The sequence below is a fragment of the Mesitornis unicolor genome, unplaced genomic scaffold (assembly GCF_000695765.1).
Source record: "Mesitornis unicolor isolate BGI_N332 unplaced genomic scaffold, ASM69576v1 scaffold50514, whole genome shotgun sequence".
Lineage (NCBI taxonomy): Eukaryota > Metazoa > Chordata > Aves > Mesitornithiformes > Mesitornithidae > Mesitornis > Mesitornis unicolor.
Window position 1 is genome coordinate 1,830 of NW_010180384.1, and position 15,996 is coordinate 17,825.

The 15,996-nt window shown below is 56.1% G+C and overlaps 1 protein-coding gene across 1 annotated transcript; it reads right to left on the minus strand.

Annotated features, from left to right (window-relative positions):
• Positions 1 to 270: 270 nt before the first annotated feature.
• On the minus strand, positions 271 to 14,241 carry CAPN15 (calpain 15). The gene is made up of 11 exons (XM_010183071.1): positions 12,766 to 14,241; positions 8,031 to 8,239; positions 7,599 to 7,782; positions 4,659 to 4,882; positions 3,500 to 3,625; positions 2,622 to 2,774; positions 2,227 to 2,388; positions 1,686 to 1,915; positions 1,317 to 1,477; positions 603 to 781; positions 271 to 448 (listed from the first exon to the last, which is right to left on the minus strand). Exons 1-11 carry the CDS (start codon positions 14,239 to 14,241, stop codon positions 271 to 273), a joined length of 3,282 nt encoding a protein of 1,093 aa, XP_010181373.1.
• Positions 14,242 to 15,996: the final 1,755 nt, after the last annotated feature.

Genomic DNA, 15,996 nt, shown 5'->3' on the forward strand with positions numbered 1-15,996 from the left:
GCGGGGGTGTGGTGCCCGTGGCGTGCCCCCCCCCCCCCAGCCACTCCTCTTAAAGTGCACAGGGGGCCGGCGGTGCCAGGGCGGGGGACAGCAGGCAAAGCTGGTCCTGGCCTTGAGAGCTCGCCCTGGCCCCACGGCGCAGGGCAAAGTTCTGGGTGTGATGCTCCGGCTCTGTCCCTCGGCTCAGCGCTGACAGCTTGGGGTGCAACCCCAGGCCAGAGGGTTGGTGAAAATAACAGGGGAGCAGAGCTGGGAAGGGGAGGCGTTTTGTCATAGGGGCCGGGGGCCGTGCAGCCCAGCGACCTCGGGTGTGAGCAGCGGGTTGTGGGTGCCCTTTGTCGACATCCAGTCATTGAGGAAGGCCTGGGTGGCTTTGCGGTGAGCCAGGCGGTGCGTGATAGAGAAGCCGGCGTTACCCTCCAGCTGGGAGAGGATCACCAACACCTGCCTGCGGAGAGAGCAACGGGCTCAGGGCCAGGCAGCTGCCTCTGCCCCAGCAATCCCAGCCCCTGCCACCCTCTGCCCACATCTCCTTTGCTCCAAGCCCCTGCCAGTTCTCAACCGGCAGCCCCTCTGCCAACCCACCCCTGCCTACCCCGGACCTGTGCAGGGGAGGGACGCTGTCCTGCGTTTTGAGGCTGCCACGCGTGGAGACAACGTTGAAGCTGTCGGTGCAGTCACACTGGACGTGTAGGTAGGACTTGGGGTGCCGGTTCTCCACCACCACTATGAGTCCTGCCCAGCCATGCGTCAAGTAGTAGCAGGTCATCCCCTCACGGCCCTGGGGCAAAGAGGAGGGTCAGGGGGGTGAAGCCTCTCGACTTCCCTGCCTCCGAATCTCAACTCCTGGACCAGCACCTTCCACCTTCTGCCAAGGGCTGCCCAGCTGCTGGAGTACACCATGCTGCTCCATGGAGCAAAGTAGGTGGGCATCCATAGAATCACTAAAGTTGGAGAAGACCTCTAAGTTCATCACATCCAACCATCCACCACCATGCCCACTAAATCACGTCCCAAAGTGCCACAGCTACATGGCTCTTGAACACCTCCAGGTATGGTGACTCCACCACTTCCCTGGGCAGCCTGTTCCAGTGCTTGACCATTCTTTTACCATAGAAGTTCTTCCTAATATCCAATCTAATCCTCCCTGGCACCGTCCCCCCTACCAAGGGGTAAGAGGGAACGAGGTGGCACCCAGAGCTGGCACAGCCCTGCCTGACTCCTGCCAGACTAAGGACACAGCAGGGGCAGGGTACAGGCTCTGGCTGGTAGCATCACCCTCCTCCAGCCCCCTGCCCCATGCCACCTGCACTGACCTCATGGCGCTCGCCCTTGTTCTCGGTCAGCAGGATGATGGCATCTGCCAATGTGGTGGGCTGTGCCTCCACCTGCTCCACCATCACCAGGCGGGAGCTGTAGATGGCCAGGATATAGCTGGAATAATCAGTGGCTGATCGGCTGCTGGTGGGACTGGATGCTGTGGAGACACATGGAGGAAGGGGGGATCAGTGAGACTGTCACCAAGCCCATAACCTCCAGAACCAGTGTGCTGCTGGGTTGCTGCACGTACAGGCAACCTCCACCCTCAGCAAGGTCTCCACAGCGAAGATCAAAGGCTTTGTCACCTCTTTGTCACCTCTGCCTCCCCCAAGGTCTCCACCAGCCATGGGAGCCCAGCTCCTTACCCTGGGCAGCAGTGGGCCCTGCCAGAGCAGCACTCCAGTGGTTGAAGGCACAGCACACGACAGCATACTCGCCCGGCTCCAGCATGACATCGCAGTTGACGAACTTCTTGACAGCTCGTTTGCTGTGAGCCATCAGCCGGCCCAGGCTCAGCTTGTTCCCGCTGGTGAAGGTGGCCCGGAAAACCATGATGCACAGATCCAGCAAGTGGCTGTCCACCGTGTCCGACCGCCTGCACCGGGAAGGGAAGAAGAGTCACAAGTCATGCAAGTGCTGCCTCAGAGAGCACATGGAGGCCACGGGCAGGACAGCAGATCCGGAGGAAGAGTCCTCCCACTGCCCCAAGTATCCAGCCCCAGGAACCACCGCACATTCAAGGTTTGGATTTTGGCTAAAACATGAGCAGACCCTGAGAAGTGCGGAAATGGTGATGGAGGCCCATCCCTGAGCTCTGCCACCCCGTGAGATGGCACAGGGCAAGAGGACGATGTATTTGGGATTTCTCCTGGGTCCAGGTCACTGCCTATGCAGTGCCCAGCTCACCTGCTGCCCTCCTGGAAGAGGGCAAACTCCAGGGCGGCACGCTCCAACACCGTCAGCGACGTCACCGTCACGGGCCCGTTGGCCTTGTTGGGGAACATGCCCTGCACACGCACCTCGTGCCAGTCCGAATGAAGCTTGCAGATATCCACGGAGTCAAAATACCTGTGGGAAAGTTGGGCTTAGGCCTGGTGGGGTCCTCTGGGGGTGCATTGCTCTGTCCCCATGCCCCAGCACCCTGCAGCTCATGCAGCTGAAAGCAGCAGGAACTAGGAGGTCACTCACATCCCCCTGGAGATACCTGGCCCTGCCCACCCCATCTTTACTCCCATGTCCCATTTTCTGTCCCCTGTCTGACTGCCCACCCCAAAGCCTCTGCCTCCTGGGCACTACCGTACTTAATGAAATCGCTGTACTCCATCCAGAAGACACCCTCGCTGCTGCCGTGGGGCATCAGGTCATGACGCAAGGGAGTCGGCCAGTGTGGCCACTCATCGGACCAGCTGCCGTTCCAGGAGAAACGGCCCCAGGGGTTTCGGAGCCGCAATAACCTGCGGGAAGGGAAAAACAGCATAAGAGGCCCACAAGGAAGGAAAGCACAAAGAAGATGACCTCCGAGATGCTCTCCCAGCTCTGCAGAACCAACCAGCCCCCACAGAGGGCACCACACCACTTCTGGCCCTGCCTTTCAAAGCCCTCACAGCATCTCAGATCTTATTTGCCACCCTTTTCATCACCCCGGATGCATACATCCTGCAGCTCTAGACTTGCTGCAGCTCCCTCTGCCCTTCTCAGCCAGGTGCTGTAGGGAAGGGGCTCAACTGGAAAAATGCTGCTGAGTGTGTGCCTGGAGCTGCACAAGCCCAGGAGTGACACAGATGGAAATGGGGCTTCATCCAGCAGCCAGGCTGTTGGGGGCAGCACCCCTTTCTGTTCTCCCACCCTCCAAAGATGAGAAGGATGTCATGACTGCCTCACTGAGTTGAAAGAGCTCCACTCAATCTTCTGCATCGTGTGAGAAGACCAGGCAAACCATTCTGCTCCATAGAGCATCCTAGAGCACAGCCACCCTGGACGTGGAGCCAGTGCCAGGCAAGGATGGCTTCTATGGCAACAACATTTATCTGACACTCTGGGATGGAGAAACAGCCCTTGCTGGCCATGAGAACAGGACACGGAAGGTCCCTGATGTCTGGTCCAGCATGCACTCAATTATCTGGCCCCAGGGCTGGCAGGAACACCTGCTGTACCATGCCAGCCTCCACCCTGGACTCACCTGAAGCCTTGGACATCCCGCACATCCAGGATGGAGTAGGCATGCCGTGGACGCAGACCCATACTCTCGTAGGCCACATCGTCCACTTTCATGTTGCCTCCACCACAGGATGCACCCATGAGGAACCTGCATAAGGGACAGCAAAACTCTCAGAGTCCTGCCAGGCCTGCCACAGGGGAGAAGCTCATCCCTACTGCTTGAGGCCCAGGACAGATTTCCCCACCAGGAGGCTCCTGGACATTTCCCCCTCTGCAACCACACCATAAACCTCCCTGGAGCAGAGCCAGAGCTCTGCCTGGGCAGCAGCGAGCTCCCTCTACCTGCTTGCATGCACACTTGAGCCCAGGCTCCATGGTGAGCTTCTTCAAGCAGTGCCCTCACCTGCAGGGCTGGAAGCTCTGTCCAAGCACAGCAGAGCTTCGCCCAAATCTCAGCCATTTTCTGCCAGGCCCTGGGTTCCTGTCTGTCTCTGCTGGCTGGCAGGACTTAGCCGCATGGAAAGCCACTTTGCAGGCTGCTGGCCCCTTCTGCAGGGGCGAGGACAGGCTCTTCGGAGCAGGAGGTCTGTACCAGCCAGGTTTGGGAGGTCACCACATGCTGGGATCTATCAGCTTTCCATGTGGCCCCATACTGTGGGCTTGCAGGAGCAACCCTGCCTTCAGCCATCCCCAAAAAATCACCCTAATTTCCACTGCAAAGACTTCAGGAACATAACTGCCCTCCCGCTCCTCTTGCCATAGTGATGACCAAGAGGTCATTGCTTTTGTTTTGTCAGGTCCAAAGTATGGCCAGCAGAGATGCCGTGTACGGGTGGATGACACATGCAGGGTTCAGCACTTAACAATACAAAAAAGTCCAAGCAAAGCAAGCGGGCTCAATGCCAGCCACTTCTAAACTCCTGCAAGACAGCAGTAAATGCGCACAGTGAAGTTCACCAGGATTTTAATTTCATATGAAAATTAAACAATGGAGAAATAATTTCTTAGAGCTTAGAGGGGGAGCTCTGTCAACACTTCAGATGAATGCCAAGGGTGGTGGACTCCACCCTAGGTAATGCACTTGCCCCTCTCCTCTGATCCTCTAAAACAAGAATGGCACCCCTCACCCCCCTCTCTGAGTGTCCATGCTCCTGCCACAGCACCCTCCTGTCTCGTCTTACCCAGCCTCCTTAGAGCTCAGCATTTTGGCCCAGATGAGGTCAGTGTCAATGGGCTCCTCGCGAGGGTTAGTGGAGCTGACCTGCAGCATCAGGCTCTCGCAGGGGGCACCCGTTAGTGTAGCCAGGCCTTCAATAGCACGCCCTGCCTGGAGGGCAAAGTACGAACCATGAAGCTTGGCCAGCGCCTTCTCAATGAGGGCAACCCACAACTGCTTCCTCTGGGCCTGCAGAAAAAGGGAGAAACACCATGAGACACTCAGGGCAGGAGATGGGAAAGCAAAGGCAGCGCATGCAGACAAGGCAAAGCTCCGCTCACTGCTGCGATGGGACATGGAGAGGCAGGAGCGGCAAGCCACCAGGAGCTTGTCTGCACAAGGCCACGGGTGACTCTGTTAGCTGCCTGCTCAGCATTTTGTTTAATTCCCTTTGGAGTGAGCACCCAAGAAGCCTGGATGCCAACACAGCAGCACCCTGGGGTGCCCATGCAGTCAGGCTGGCAGGGGTGGGTGTTCACCTTGTAAGCTAACGGCTCCTTCCTTCTGCATCTACCTGGATTTAAATATGTTTAATAATGGAAGAGGAGATCGAGCACACCTGGAACAGCTGCCTTTCGCTCGCACACCATCGCAAACCAAAACCAACACCTTTGCAGAGGAGGCTGCCAAGAGCACCCATGGCTGTGGGACCAATTAGACGTCATCCATGAGACAGAGATGCTAGTTCAAGGACAAGCTCTGAAAACTCAGAGACAGATGGAAGAAATCCTCTACTCCAGCACAGGGACAGTAGCAAGATGTAATTACAAGATGCAAGTTTTGCAGGGTTAAACTCTTCCCAGAGTTGCTTTGCTCTGGTGCCAAACTATTGCTTTTGGCATTGCCAGGCTGATTATGGATTCAAACAGAAACGCAGAAGCTGCATTAATGCACCCAGAGGTTTGCAAAGCCTCCATCAGCCACATCAATGTGGTCTCAGGGCCCTTCACCACGATGTCTCCGCCACTGCTGCAGGTCCTCAGCATGCCACAGGGTGCAGTCACCAGCCATGCTTTACTCCTAGGCATGGGAGGGACACCTCCACTCCAGCCCCTGCCTGCAGCAAGGACATGAAGAGGAAGGCGCAGGAGGGCAGAAGGCAAGGAGACATTTGCTGGCCTCTGCATTCCCAGCAAATCGGGTTCAGTACGTGCTGCTTTGAAGGCAGTGGAGAAAAAGCACTGGTACGTGAGACCATGTGTGACTCACAGGTGGCAGCCAAGAGCTGGGGGAGAAAAGAATGGCAGCGACAATTTCTCTCCAATGGATAAAGCAAGCTTACACTGGTTTTTGAGTCTCTCACTCAACAAAATCCATCTTGTTTATTTCTGCCTGAGCCACAGCCAGGGAGCTCTGATAAGAGCCTGATTTTCCTTTATTTTTAAAACTCTCAGTTTTTCCATTTTTAGCCCCCACATTCAGCTCACACAGCTGAACGCTAAGCAGAAAAATCTTGTCATGATTCAGATGCCCCTGGAAACAAAAGCAAGAGAAGCCCAGCCCATGTGAAAACCTTCAATTTTCAGGGAAAAAAAAGCAGCATCGAAATTTCAAGGGAGGAAATACTAATGGAAAAGAAAAAAAAGCAAGACAGGCAAATCTTATGCTGAAAATAATGCGTCTGACTGGATCCTCTCTGTCTCCTGTGAGGCAAAATGTAGACACAGACTCCTCCTCCTTCCCCTCTCCAAAGTTTCTCCTTAACAGGACCGGCGTCCAGCAGCACTGGCAATCTTTTTGCCCCAATGGAGTCTCTGTATCCCTGGGGGTAACACCACTCTGCCGAGAAAGTGTCCAGGCAGCCCAGGCTGGGCAGTGCTGTACCCCTGCCTGCACAGTGTGAAGCCCCTCCTAGACCCCTGCCCCTTAAGTGGCAGGAGCCCACACTGCCAACCATGCCAAGAGTGCTGCTCATTAGCCCTGATGCAACTAACAGTTACCCGAGGACTGGGCCACCTCCACGCAGTGGAGGGCACAGGTTACCAAGCCCACACAAGCTGGGGACTCCACAAGCTGTGCCAACAATAAAGTTCCCCAAATACTTATCTTCTGGCCCTGTTTCCCCAGCCAGAGTCCTGTCCTGACACCTAGGTACGATGCAGTCTGGGGTCGTGTATATTAAAACAGAGGACTGGGATTTGCAGAACAAAGTCAAACCCAGCAGACCCGGGTCTCTGTCTCCTCCTGACAGCAGCAATTTGTTTTGTTTGGCAGATTTTGCCGCCTGAGTTTCAATAAAGACGTTCTCAGTCTCCTTCATGGACATGATCCCAGCAAGCGCCCCTGGGCCTGGCAGGCAGGGCAGGGCATAACGCGCAGTGACGTCCCGAAGCGGCTGAGGGAGCTTTGTTAATCCTCGCAGATGCCACTGAGTGTGCTCAGAGCTACCGGGCACTGGCTCGAAACAGGCTGATTTGTCGTGCAATCCACTGCCTCGCCAAGGTCCCTCCCTGGCAAAGCGAAGCTGCCAGACCTCCCCACAGAGGAAGGAAACAGCTTTCCTTCAGCCCCTCGCAGTGCAAAACACATGGGTTAAAATATTTGCCTTTTGCTGTGAAGAATAAGGACGACTCCCACGGCAAATAAAGTGGCTGTGGTGCAGGAAGGAGCGAGGGGAAAGCAACTACAAGTGAAATTTCTCCATCACAGCCTGGAAAATGCCAAAAGGGCCCTAAATAGATTTATATTATGGCCTCAAAGAGTTCAGCTGTCCTGAAGGTGCAGCAGAAAGCAGGGTCCTCAGCTGCGAACACCCACGCAGCGCAGAATAGGGGCCCCATGCGAACCACAGCAGTACTTCACGCCACTGCCTCCCTCCTGGGAGAGCCGGGGATGAGCCTCCCCCTTCCCCTGGAGCACTGACCACCCCGTCTCCGCACTCCTTTTACCCCCAGGGGCTGCTGACCTGCGAGAAGAGGAGGTATCCGCACTCGTCGCATGGCAGCATGTCATCCACCAGCACCGTGGTCCATGTGCCGTCCTTGCACAGCCGCACCTGGTAGGCACCCTCGGGGCACAACGTCCTGGTGATCATCACCCTCTCCACCAGCTCTGGCCGCTCGGCCAGCACGGCCAGGGCGCTCAGGAACCTGTCGGTGGGACGGGACACGGAATGGCCTCAGTGGGGCACAGGCAGGCAGCAGAGAGCTGCCCAGCCCTGCAGCGCAGGGGACTGCAGTCTGCAGCCGTTTGGTAAGGAGATGAGGCAGAGGATGGGGTACATGCCTGGGGGTATAAATGGGTTTGAGTAGGGCTGAGGGGTCTGATCTGGGGCTGGATGAAGGAGGGGAAAAGAGGATGGGGCAGGAGGGTGTCAGCCTGGCTTGCTCCCCCTTACCAGCAGTTTCCCAGAAGTCCTTGTAGGATATCCGAGGGCCTGGGTGTCCGAAACACCGACCACTTCACTGATCGATCCTTGAAGATGCTACAGTTGATTTCGTGGGGTCGCAGCCACTGTTTCACTCTCTGCTGCACGCTGTCACCTTCTGGGAATCCCACCGACTTAGGCCCAGGGTGGAAACTGTCATCTACAAAATTGACTTTGTTCTGTGAGAGCAAAAGGCAAGGAGAACATCAGTGTGCAGCTGTGCAGCACACAACTCCCCAGGACCTCCTGGGATGGAAAACCCCCCACTGCACCCCCAGGAGTGAGAGCAGAGCCCCCAGAACCCCTGCTTGACCTGGGCAGCCTCTTCTGATGCCATGCCAGGGAGCAGGTCCGGGGTCCAGTGTCTGCTGGCAACAGCACAGACGTATTTTGTGCATCAGGTCCAGCCTTCATCCCTGCCATGAGCTGTCTCACCTCTCCGGGCCCCAAGCTTTGGACTGTGACTCAAATCTGCCTTTTGCTCTTTCGCAGGAACCTTCCCGGGCAGGGACTGTCTCACACTTTGTGCTGGTGCTAAAAGCTGGACCGTGGGGGACCTTGGCTGCCTCTAGAAGTGACAAAGCAGGCAAGTAGCAAGCCTGCGAGGAGCCACCTGGCAAGCAAATGCTCCTCAACCCAAGCCCTGTGCTAAGGGCTGAGCCATCCCTGCCGCAGAGGGGACACAGTGGGCTTGGCAGTCCCACGCCACTCCTGAGGCACGGCCATGGAGGACGTCAGGTGCATTTTCGCAATTGGATTCAGCCCAATCACAAACAGGCAAATTATTCCAGACATGGGATACCCTCACTCTGAGCCCACCTGCTCGTATTAAATAAAACAGGATGGACTGAAGGGCAGATCATCCTGTAGCTGTTAGGCACAGAGGCAGGACGGAAGCACAGAACTTCAAGGGGAGACAGGCAGGGTTTTCAGATGGTTGAACACAGGGTGAAATAAGAACCGGGATTTCTCTGATGTTGTAAATTAAATGAAATTAAATTCTTTCAGCAAAAGCCAGCTCTGATTTAAGTTAGCTTTTATGCACACCAAACTAGTAGTTGTTCTTCCTCTTTTGCTGTAAGCCTACGTGAACACTTTCTACGTGTTGCGTCAATTAGCACTTCCAGCTTCTCTTTGGCAGAAGGGTGTTTTTCAGCTAATAGATGTCACTGTTCAAATACCAATGCAGGCCACAAAAGACACGTTGTCCCAGGGCTTGCTGGCTTTCCCAAAAGGAGCATCTGCTCTGTGCAGCTGACAAGCAGCCGCCTTTGCTGTATTGGTCAGCACCCTCATCTCGTCACATACCAGCCTTGCACACTTGTCTCTCAGGGTGCAACCAGGGCTCCCCAGGAAGCTGCTGTGCAGGGCTGCACAGATGCAGAGCAAGGCAGCAGTCTGTAAGCCACAGCCTGTGGGCATCGCGAACTTTGTCTCCTGTGGAGATGCTGTGGTGCTTTTCCAAGCAGCAGAGGTAGAAGAAGCCTTCAGGCTCCCTAGTGTCATGGCTAGGGTCTCCCCTGGGTTAGGGCAGCAGGACTGCAGGAGGCTGAACATGAACCCACAGACCTCACCAGCACTGACAATGGAGGCAGTGCAAGAGCCGCAGCAATTCCCCGGCAGCATCAGGAAAGGCTGCCTAACAAGCTAATTACCTTTATACCATGATGCCTCCCTTCACATATTTCTAAATGCTTTAGAGAAGTTGTCACTACCAACATCCCTGTGAGATGGGGGGAAAGAGAGGCACAAGCGCAGCAGGGAGAGGAGCAGGTAACTCCTCTCATGTCTGGGCAGTGATGAGCCTGTTCATACACACAATCACACACAGAATCGCTCGGTTGGAAAAGACCTCTGAGATCATCACGTCCAACCGCTCCTGTCTACCCCCTAAACCATATCCTTAAGTACCTCATCTACCCACTTTTTAAATACATTCAGGGATGGTGACTCCACCACCTCCCTGGGCAGCCTGTTCCAGCCTCTGACAACCCTCTCAGTAAAGAACTTCTTCCTTATCTCTAACCTGAACCTCCCTTGGCACAGCTTGGTGCCGTTTCCCCTTGTTCTATCCCCCATCACCTGAGAGAAGAGACCAGCACCCACCTCTCTACAACCTCCCTTTAGGTAGTTGTAGGTGGTGATGAGGTCTCCCCTCAGCCTTCTCTTCTCCAGGCTAAACAACCGTAGTTCCCTCAGCCGCTCCTCATAAGGCTTGTTCTCCAGACCCCTCACCATCCTTGTGGCTCTTCTCTGAACACGCTCCAGAATCTCAACATCCTTCTTACAGTGAGGGGCCCAGAACTGAACACAGTACTCGAGATGCGGCCTCACCAGTGCCGAGTACAGGGGGATAATCACCTCCCTGGACCTGCTGGTCACACTGTTTTTAATACAGGCCAAGATGCCATTGGCTTTTCTGGCATCTTGGCCTGAATGGACCATGGATGGTGCCAGACGAGGAGCCCTGCTTATTTCTCCTTCAAGGGGATAAATCTGGGCATCGGACCTCCTTCTCCCCTGCTGCTCTGCCCTTCACACTGTTCTGAACCAGAGACGTGACCTTCTCCGCTGCCACCTTTCTGGGACCACACAGACTGAGGAAGGCGACTGCCTGGCCCCACATGACCTCACTGCCAGTAGTGAACCATCTGATGGATGGAGAAGGAGGAAAACAGAGATGGAGCCTCCCCCAGCACATGGAAAGGCTCTGCAGGCAGATGTGCCAGGACATGGCACAGACAGCAAAAGTCCTGGGTTGCCTTTCTAGCTCTGCAGAAGGTGCTGATGTGCGTTGTTATTCGGAAACTGGTTAATCAGAGGAGAGAAGAAGTGTGAGACAGTGGGATCAGCAAGAGAGGGAACAGCACAAGACAGGGAAGCAGATGCCCTGTGCAGTGGCAGGTAGCAGATGAGGTCTGCTCCGCTCTCCTCCCACACGGAAAAGAAAGCATAAAGCTAAGAGTGGGGGCCACACGCCAAGAAGTGTTGGAAAAGGCACCCCTGGAATAGCGGAGGAGGGAGTGCCCACAGCAGGAGCTCGAGCAGAAATCCCTGCAGGGAGCAGCACAGCAAGGCAGGCTACTCCATGCGACCTGGGGCATGGGAACAACAGGCGGAGGAGACCTTGGCCAGCCTGGCACACTCCTGCAGGGGAAGGCTGAGCAGTCGGTGAAACACCACGGCTAGAAGGAAGCTTGGAGGCTGCTTAGGTGCCAGCCCGAACAGAAGCAGGCACACCAAGAGCAGAGCGAGCATGAGTATGGGAGCAGCAGTGTCCCATCGCTGCTGCCAGCCTTTCCCTTGGACCCGCAGAGCCCTTGGCTTACCACAAACAGTGTCAGAATACAGCAGTGATTTAGTTCTTGGGGAATTTTCAGGAGATGGCCCACGCTGATCTAACAGTCCATTACTGATGGCTTAGTGAGCTGAAAGGGCTCGGCCAAGGCTTCGACTGAGACCTGTGCTGGATGGGGCAAGGCAGACTCCCCTTCTTGGCAGCAGCAAGCTGCTAATTCAACTTGGCCATCTCACAATTCATCCTTCAGGTCTGATTCCACTGGACGTAACAGATGTGCCCTGCCTACAAAAGAGGCTATTCAGTTGCTTAAAAAAGGGGAATAAGCAGAATCAGGGTCTCTGCTACAAAGACACCCACGTTTGTTAGGATGGACATGCAGCAATTAAAAAAACCCATAATCCCAAATCAGGATCAGTCTCAACAGCTTCCTTCCCAAGCCAAATATCTCTGTGGTCCCCAGTCCCTCAGCGGAGACACAGGCACAGACGCACTCCTCAGCCCAGGCACAGAAAGCCTTGCCTGTACGTCAAAGTGGGACCGCAACTCCCTTTCCATCTGGTCCAGAATAGCTGGAGGCTTCCCCCAGAATGGGGGGACAGAGAAAGAGCAGCATTCACAGGAGCACCTTATGCCACTCAGGGAGAGAAAATGGGACCATCAGAGCAGTGTTTGAGACTGAAACCCTACAGATCGAGCCAGATACTTCACAGCAGGAGGGGAAGGTGACAGTATCTGCTCCTGAGACCCCCACCTGGAGTCTGGGTACAGCTAAACCTCAGCTGTCCTTCTCAAAACAGGGGCCAGACATTTGTAGCTGCAGCTGTGCATCCACAAGCACCAAAACCAAGAAGTCCAAGGCTTAGCTCATGGCTCTTGCGCACCTGCAGATGCTGGCAGTGGCAGCACTTCCTCTGTCCACACTTGCTGGTGTTCTGAGCCTCTGTCTGCTGCATCCCCAGATCTCCTGTACCCACACGTGGCAGCTGCTGCCCACAGACAGCAGTGCCACCAGCAAACTGGTATACACCCCTTCCCAGCCTTCCCCACCCTTGGACAGGGAAGGAGCTGTGTTGACCACTTAAAAATGTTGCCTAAAACACCTATTTTCTCTCTCACTAATTTAAAATATCACTAGGTTTTAGAGTTAACACTCAGACTTTCTCACCCTCATACCAGGGTTGAACTGGTTGGGTTGCCTTCACCCCAGAGATTATCTTGCACCCATGTAAAATATTACATTTCAGTGTTAATAACCAGCATCCAGCTGTTGCAGGTGAAGATCTGTGGGACCCAAGGTGGCAGCCTGTCTGTGCCAAGTGATGCCCCAGACCCATGGAGGCGGCGGCAGGAAGGAGGCCCCTTCCAAGTGAAACCAGAAGCAAGACCAGTTCAGCAAGCACTCACCTCCCGGCAGAAGGTCACGATGTTTTCCCACAGGGCTTTGGCCTCTCCCTCGTCCGTCTGCCGCCTCTTCTCCACGTGCATGCTCTCCCGTCTCTTCAGGGGCTTGAGGCCCTTGCGCTGGGCCACGTACTGCTGTGGGGTATGGCAGGCCACACAGTGCTTGGCCTTGAGCTCGTTGAGCAAGGTGCAGGCGGGACAAGCCCACTGGCCCGGCCTCTCCTGGCCGGCGGGCAACTGGGACGGGAAGAGACGGGCAACCTTGCGGGCAGACGGGGCCTTGCTGCCACAGGAGGAGCAGCCGCCCTTGTCACAAGCCCCGCAGTCGGGGCAGCGAGGGGACGGTTCACCCTGTGTCCCGTGCTCCTGAAAGCCGTGGAGCTTGGAGGAGCCACAGGCTTTGCACTTCTGGGCCAGGGTGGGGTTCTTGAGGGTGCATTTGGAACAGGACCAGGTGGTAAAGTCTGGGCTGGAGGGGCTGCAGGGGGTGAATCTCACTGAGTCCCCCACCAGGTTGATGGTGTCACTGCCTTTCTGGGTACTGCAAGCCTCACATTTGACAGCCCCAGCGGAGTTAAGCAGGGAGCAGGAGCTGCACTTCCAGTGGGATGGACTGACCTCCATCTCCTCCTCCAGCACACTCAGCCGCTTGTTAGACAGCAGCTCCTGGAAGCGGGCAGCTGGGGCAGCCCTGGCCTGACCCTGGGGAGAGCCCTTCTGTCCTGCTGTGCTCTGAGCCACGGGCTGGGAGCTTTCGGACCCCGGCATCTGCAGCTGGGGGGGCACCTCCCGCCGGCTGCGGGGCACAGGGTTGTTCTGGAGCCCTGGGGAGAAGGGACTGAAGGCTGGCATCTTCTGGGCCTCTTGTTCCATAGCCACTGGGCCCTGGGTGGCCACAGCATCATCATCAGAAATCTCTGCAGAGACCACAGGCTGCGGGGTAGAGGGGGCCATGTGAAATCCAGCGGGGGTGATGACTTCAGGGACGACCAGCGCCTCTGGTGGGATCTTGGGCAAGGAGAGCTTGCGCGGGCCACCGCAGGCAGAGCAGGAGTTGGCCATCGGTGTGTTGTGCAGTGTGCAGCGCTGGCAAGCCCAGCCACTCTCCAGCTCTGCTTCATCAGGGCTCTTGCCCTCCGAGTCCTCGCTGCTGCTTTCTGCCTTGGCAGCCTCCTCCTTGGATGTGCCCTTGGGCTCCACAAGCACGGCAGGCTTGGGCAAGATGCCATTGATGACGGGCAAGGGTGAGCCGCTGGGCCCTGGCTCCGGGGTGAAGCCACATACCTCGCAGGTTTCCTTGCCCAGAAAGTTCCTGAAGGTGCAGCGGGCACAAGCCCATTTCTGTTCCTCCACGCTGAGCCGCAGGATGTGGTTGAGGTCGGGCTTCTGGCGGGGGGCTTCGCATATGGAGCATTGCCGCTGGCCAACAGGGTTCAGAAAGGTGCAGCGGGTGCAGGACCACTCACGGACAGCAGCCATGGAGCCAGGAGAGTGGGAGTGGCTGCAAGAAAGAAGACGATAGTGTGAGGCCAAGGCCACCTGGTACACGGGGGTACCATGTGTTTCCTAGGCTGGCACAGTCAGGACTTTGCTTCCATGAAGGCCACAACCACCAGCCCAGTCATTGCTCTCCAGGCACTTGCTCCTCTGGCACCGACAAATGATTTCTTCCAGTGTACGGCAACACACTGGCTTCCACCCAAAACACTTCTGGAAGGGCACAAGAAACAGAGCCACAACCCTGCCAACCCCTCTCTCATTGCAGGGATGCACCCCAGCAAGCAAGCATACCACCTCTGCACCCAGCCTCCACAATTCTGTATGTCTGCCGCTTGTTTGTAACTCCCTGGAGGAGGTGACACTGCTCTGCCTTCTTGCTGTTCCCAGGGTCAATTCTTTGCTCCTTCAGTGTCACTCCAGCCCACCTCTGTTTCTTTTTCTGTTACTATCTCTCTCCTCTCCTTTTGGCGCGCCACCATGGGCACACCACTTATCCATGCTAGGATAATGGTGTTACCCCACACCAGGCACCACCAAGCACAGAAGCAGGCTGTGGTGTGTGGTGGTGCTTTTACCTTGCTACCGCCTTCAGGGCCCGAAGCCTGGCCCAGCCTGTAAGCAGTAGCTCCATGCCAGTGCCAAGGCAGGTCATGGCGAGCCGGTGCCGACACAGCTTACTGCCAGCAGCTCCTGACCCTCTCCAACCTCTGGCAGAGGCCAGGAATTTCCATCAGCAGGTTTTGGGGAGCACCATGTCCCAGCTCCAGCTCCTGCCCTGCTTACCTGGGAAGCGGAGAGGCCACAGAGCCCTGCTGTCACCACCAGCCCTCCACTTCAGCCTCCGGTGTTGCCCGGGAATGCCTGAAAGCCTGATGGGGGAACGGGTCCAACACATGACACAGCCACTTCATTCCAGGGCAGAAAGTCAAAATAACGTTTTCTAGGCAAGTTCAATTTTCAGAAAACGAAGTGCAGCGGCAGCACCAGCTTCACAGGCTACGGCAACCTCTGGGCTTGCGGGGAGCAGCTCTCCCTCACTGCAGCCCTCCTGGTGCTTTCAGGAAGGCAATGCCACGCTTGCACACATGCTGACGAATGGCAGAAGGGATTCCAGCTCTGCACAGTGCCCTTTGTCCCCTGCTCGGGGTAATTTCCTGGAGCTTTGAGCAAAGGTGGAGCTGAAATGGAGCTTTCTGCTTCCTCCTCCACACAAGGACAAAACAGTTCTCTTTCAGGTAAGTGTGCCTCATGAACCCAGAGCTCAATATACTCCTGCTCTCAGGTAACGCAGCCCAACCTGAAGCCCCAACCTTGAACCCAAGCTCCAGGCCACCTGTGCTGCTCTCCAGCTGAGCTGGTCCCATTCCCACCCCTTCCACCCTGCTCTGCTCAACCGAGTCTTCAGTCATGGCCAATCCTGCAGGAGAGGCCTCCAAGACCACCCCAGGCCCTCAGCTTTTCCCAGGAACAGCAAATTCAGGCCATCCCAGACCAGGGAATGAGCAGCCTAAATCACAGGGGATGCGCCTCAGTGGGCTCACCACCGGCTCCTTCTCTAGCATCTCTTCAGCAACCAAGTTCAACCACAACACCGGCTGGAACAAAGAAGGGAAATAAGATGTTTTATGCCACAGAGGGCAGGTGCAGAGAGCTGAGACACAGGTGCAGTTTGTGGAGGGAACCGGGTCCTGGCTGGTCTCCAGCATCCCAAGCAGCAGCACCTGCACAACCAGC

Coding starts and splice junctions, on each gene's coding strand:
- CAPN15 (XM_010183071.1), bottom strand. CDS start 14,241: ATGGCTGCTGTCCGTGAGTGGTCCTGCACCCGCTGCACCTTTCTGAAC. Junction 2,775..3,499: donor CGGGATGTCCAAGGCTTCAG/GTGAGTCCAGGG, acceptor CCCTTCCCGCAG/GTTATTGCGGCTCCGAAACC. Junction 782..1,316: donor ACAAGGGCGAGCGCCATGAG/GTCAGTGCAGGT, acceptor TCTTTGCCCCAG/GGCCGTGAGGGGATGACCTG.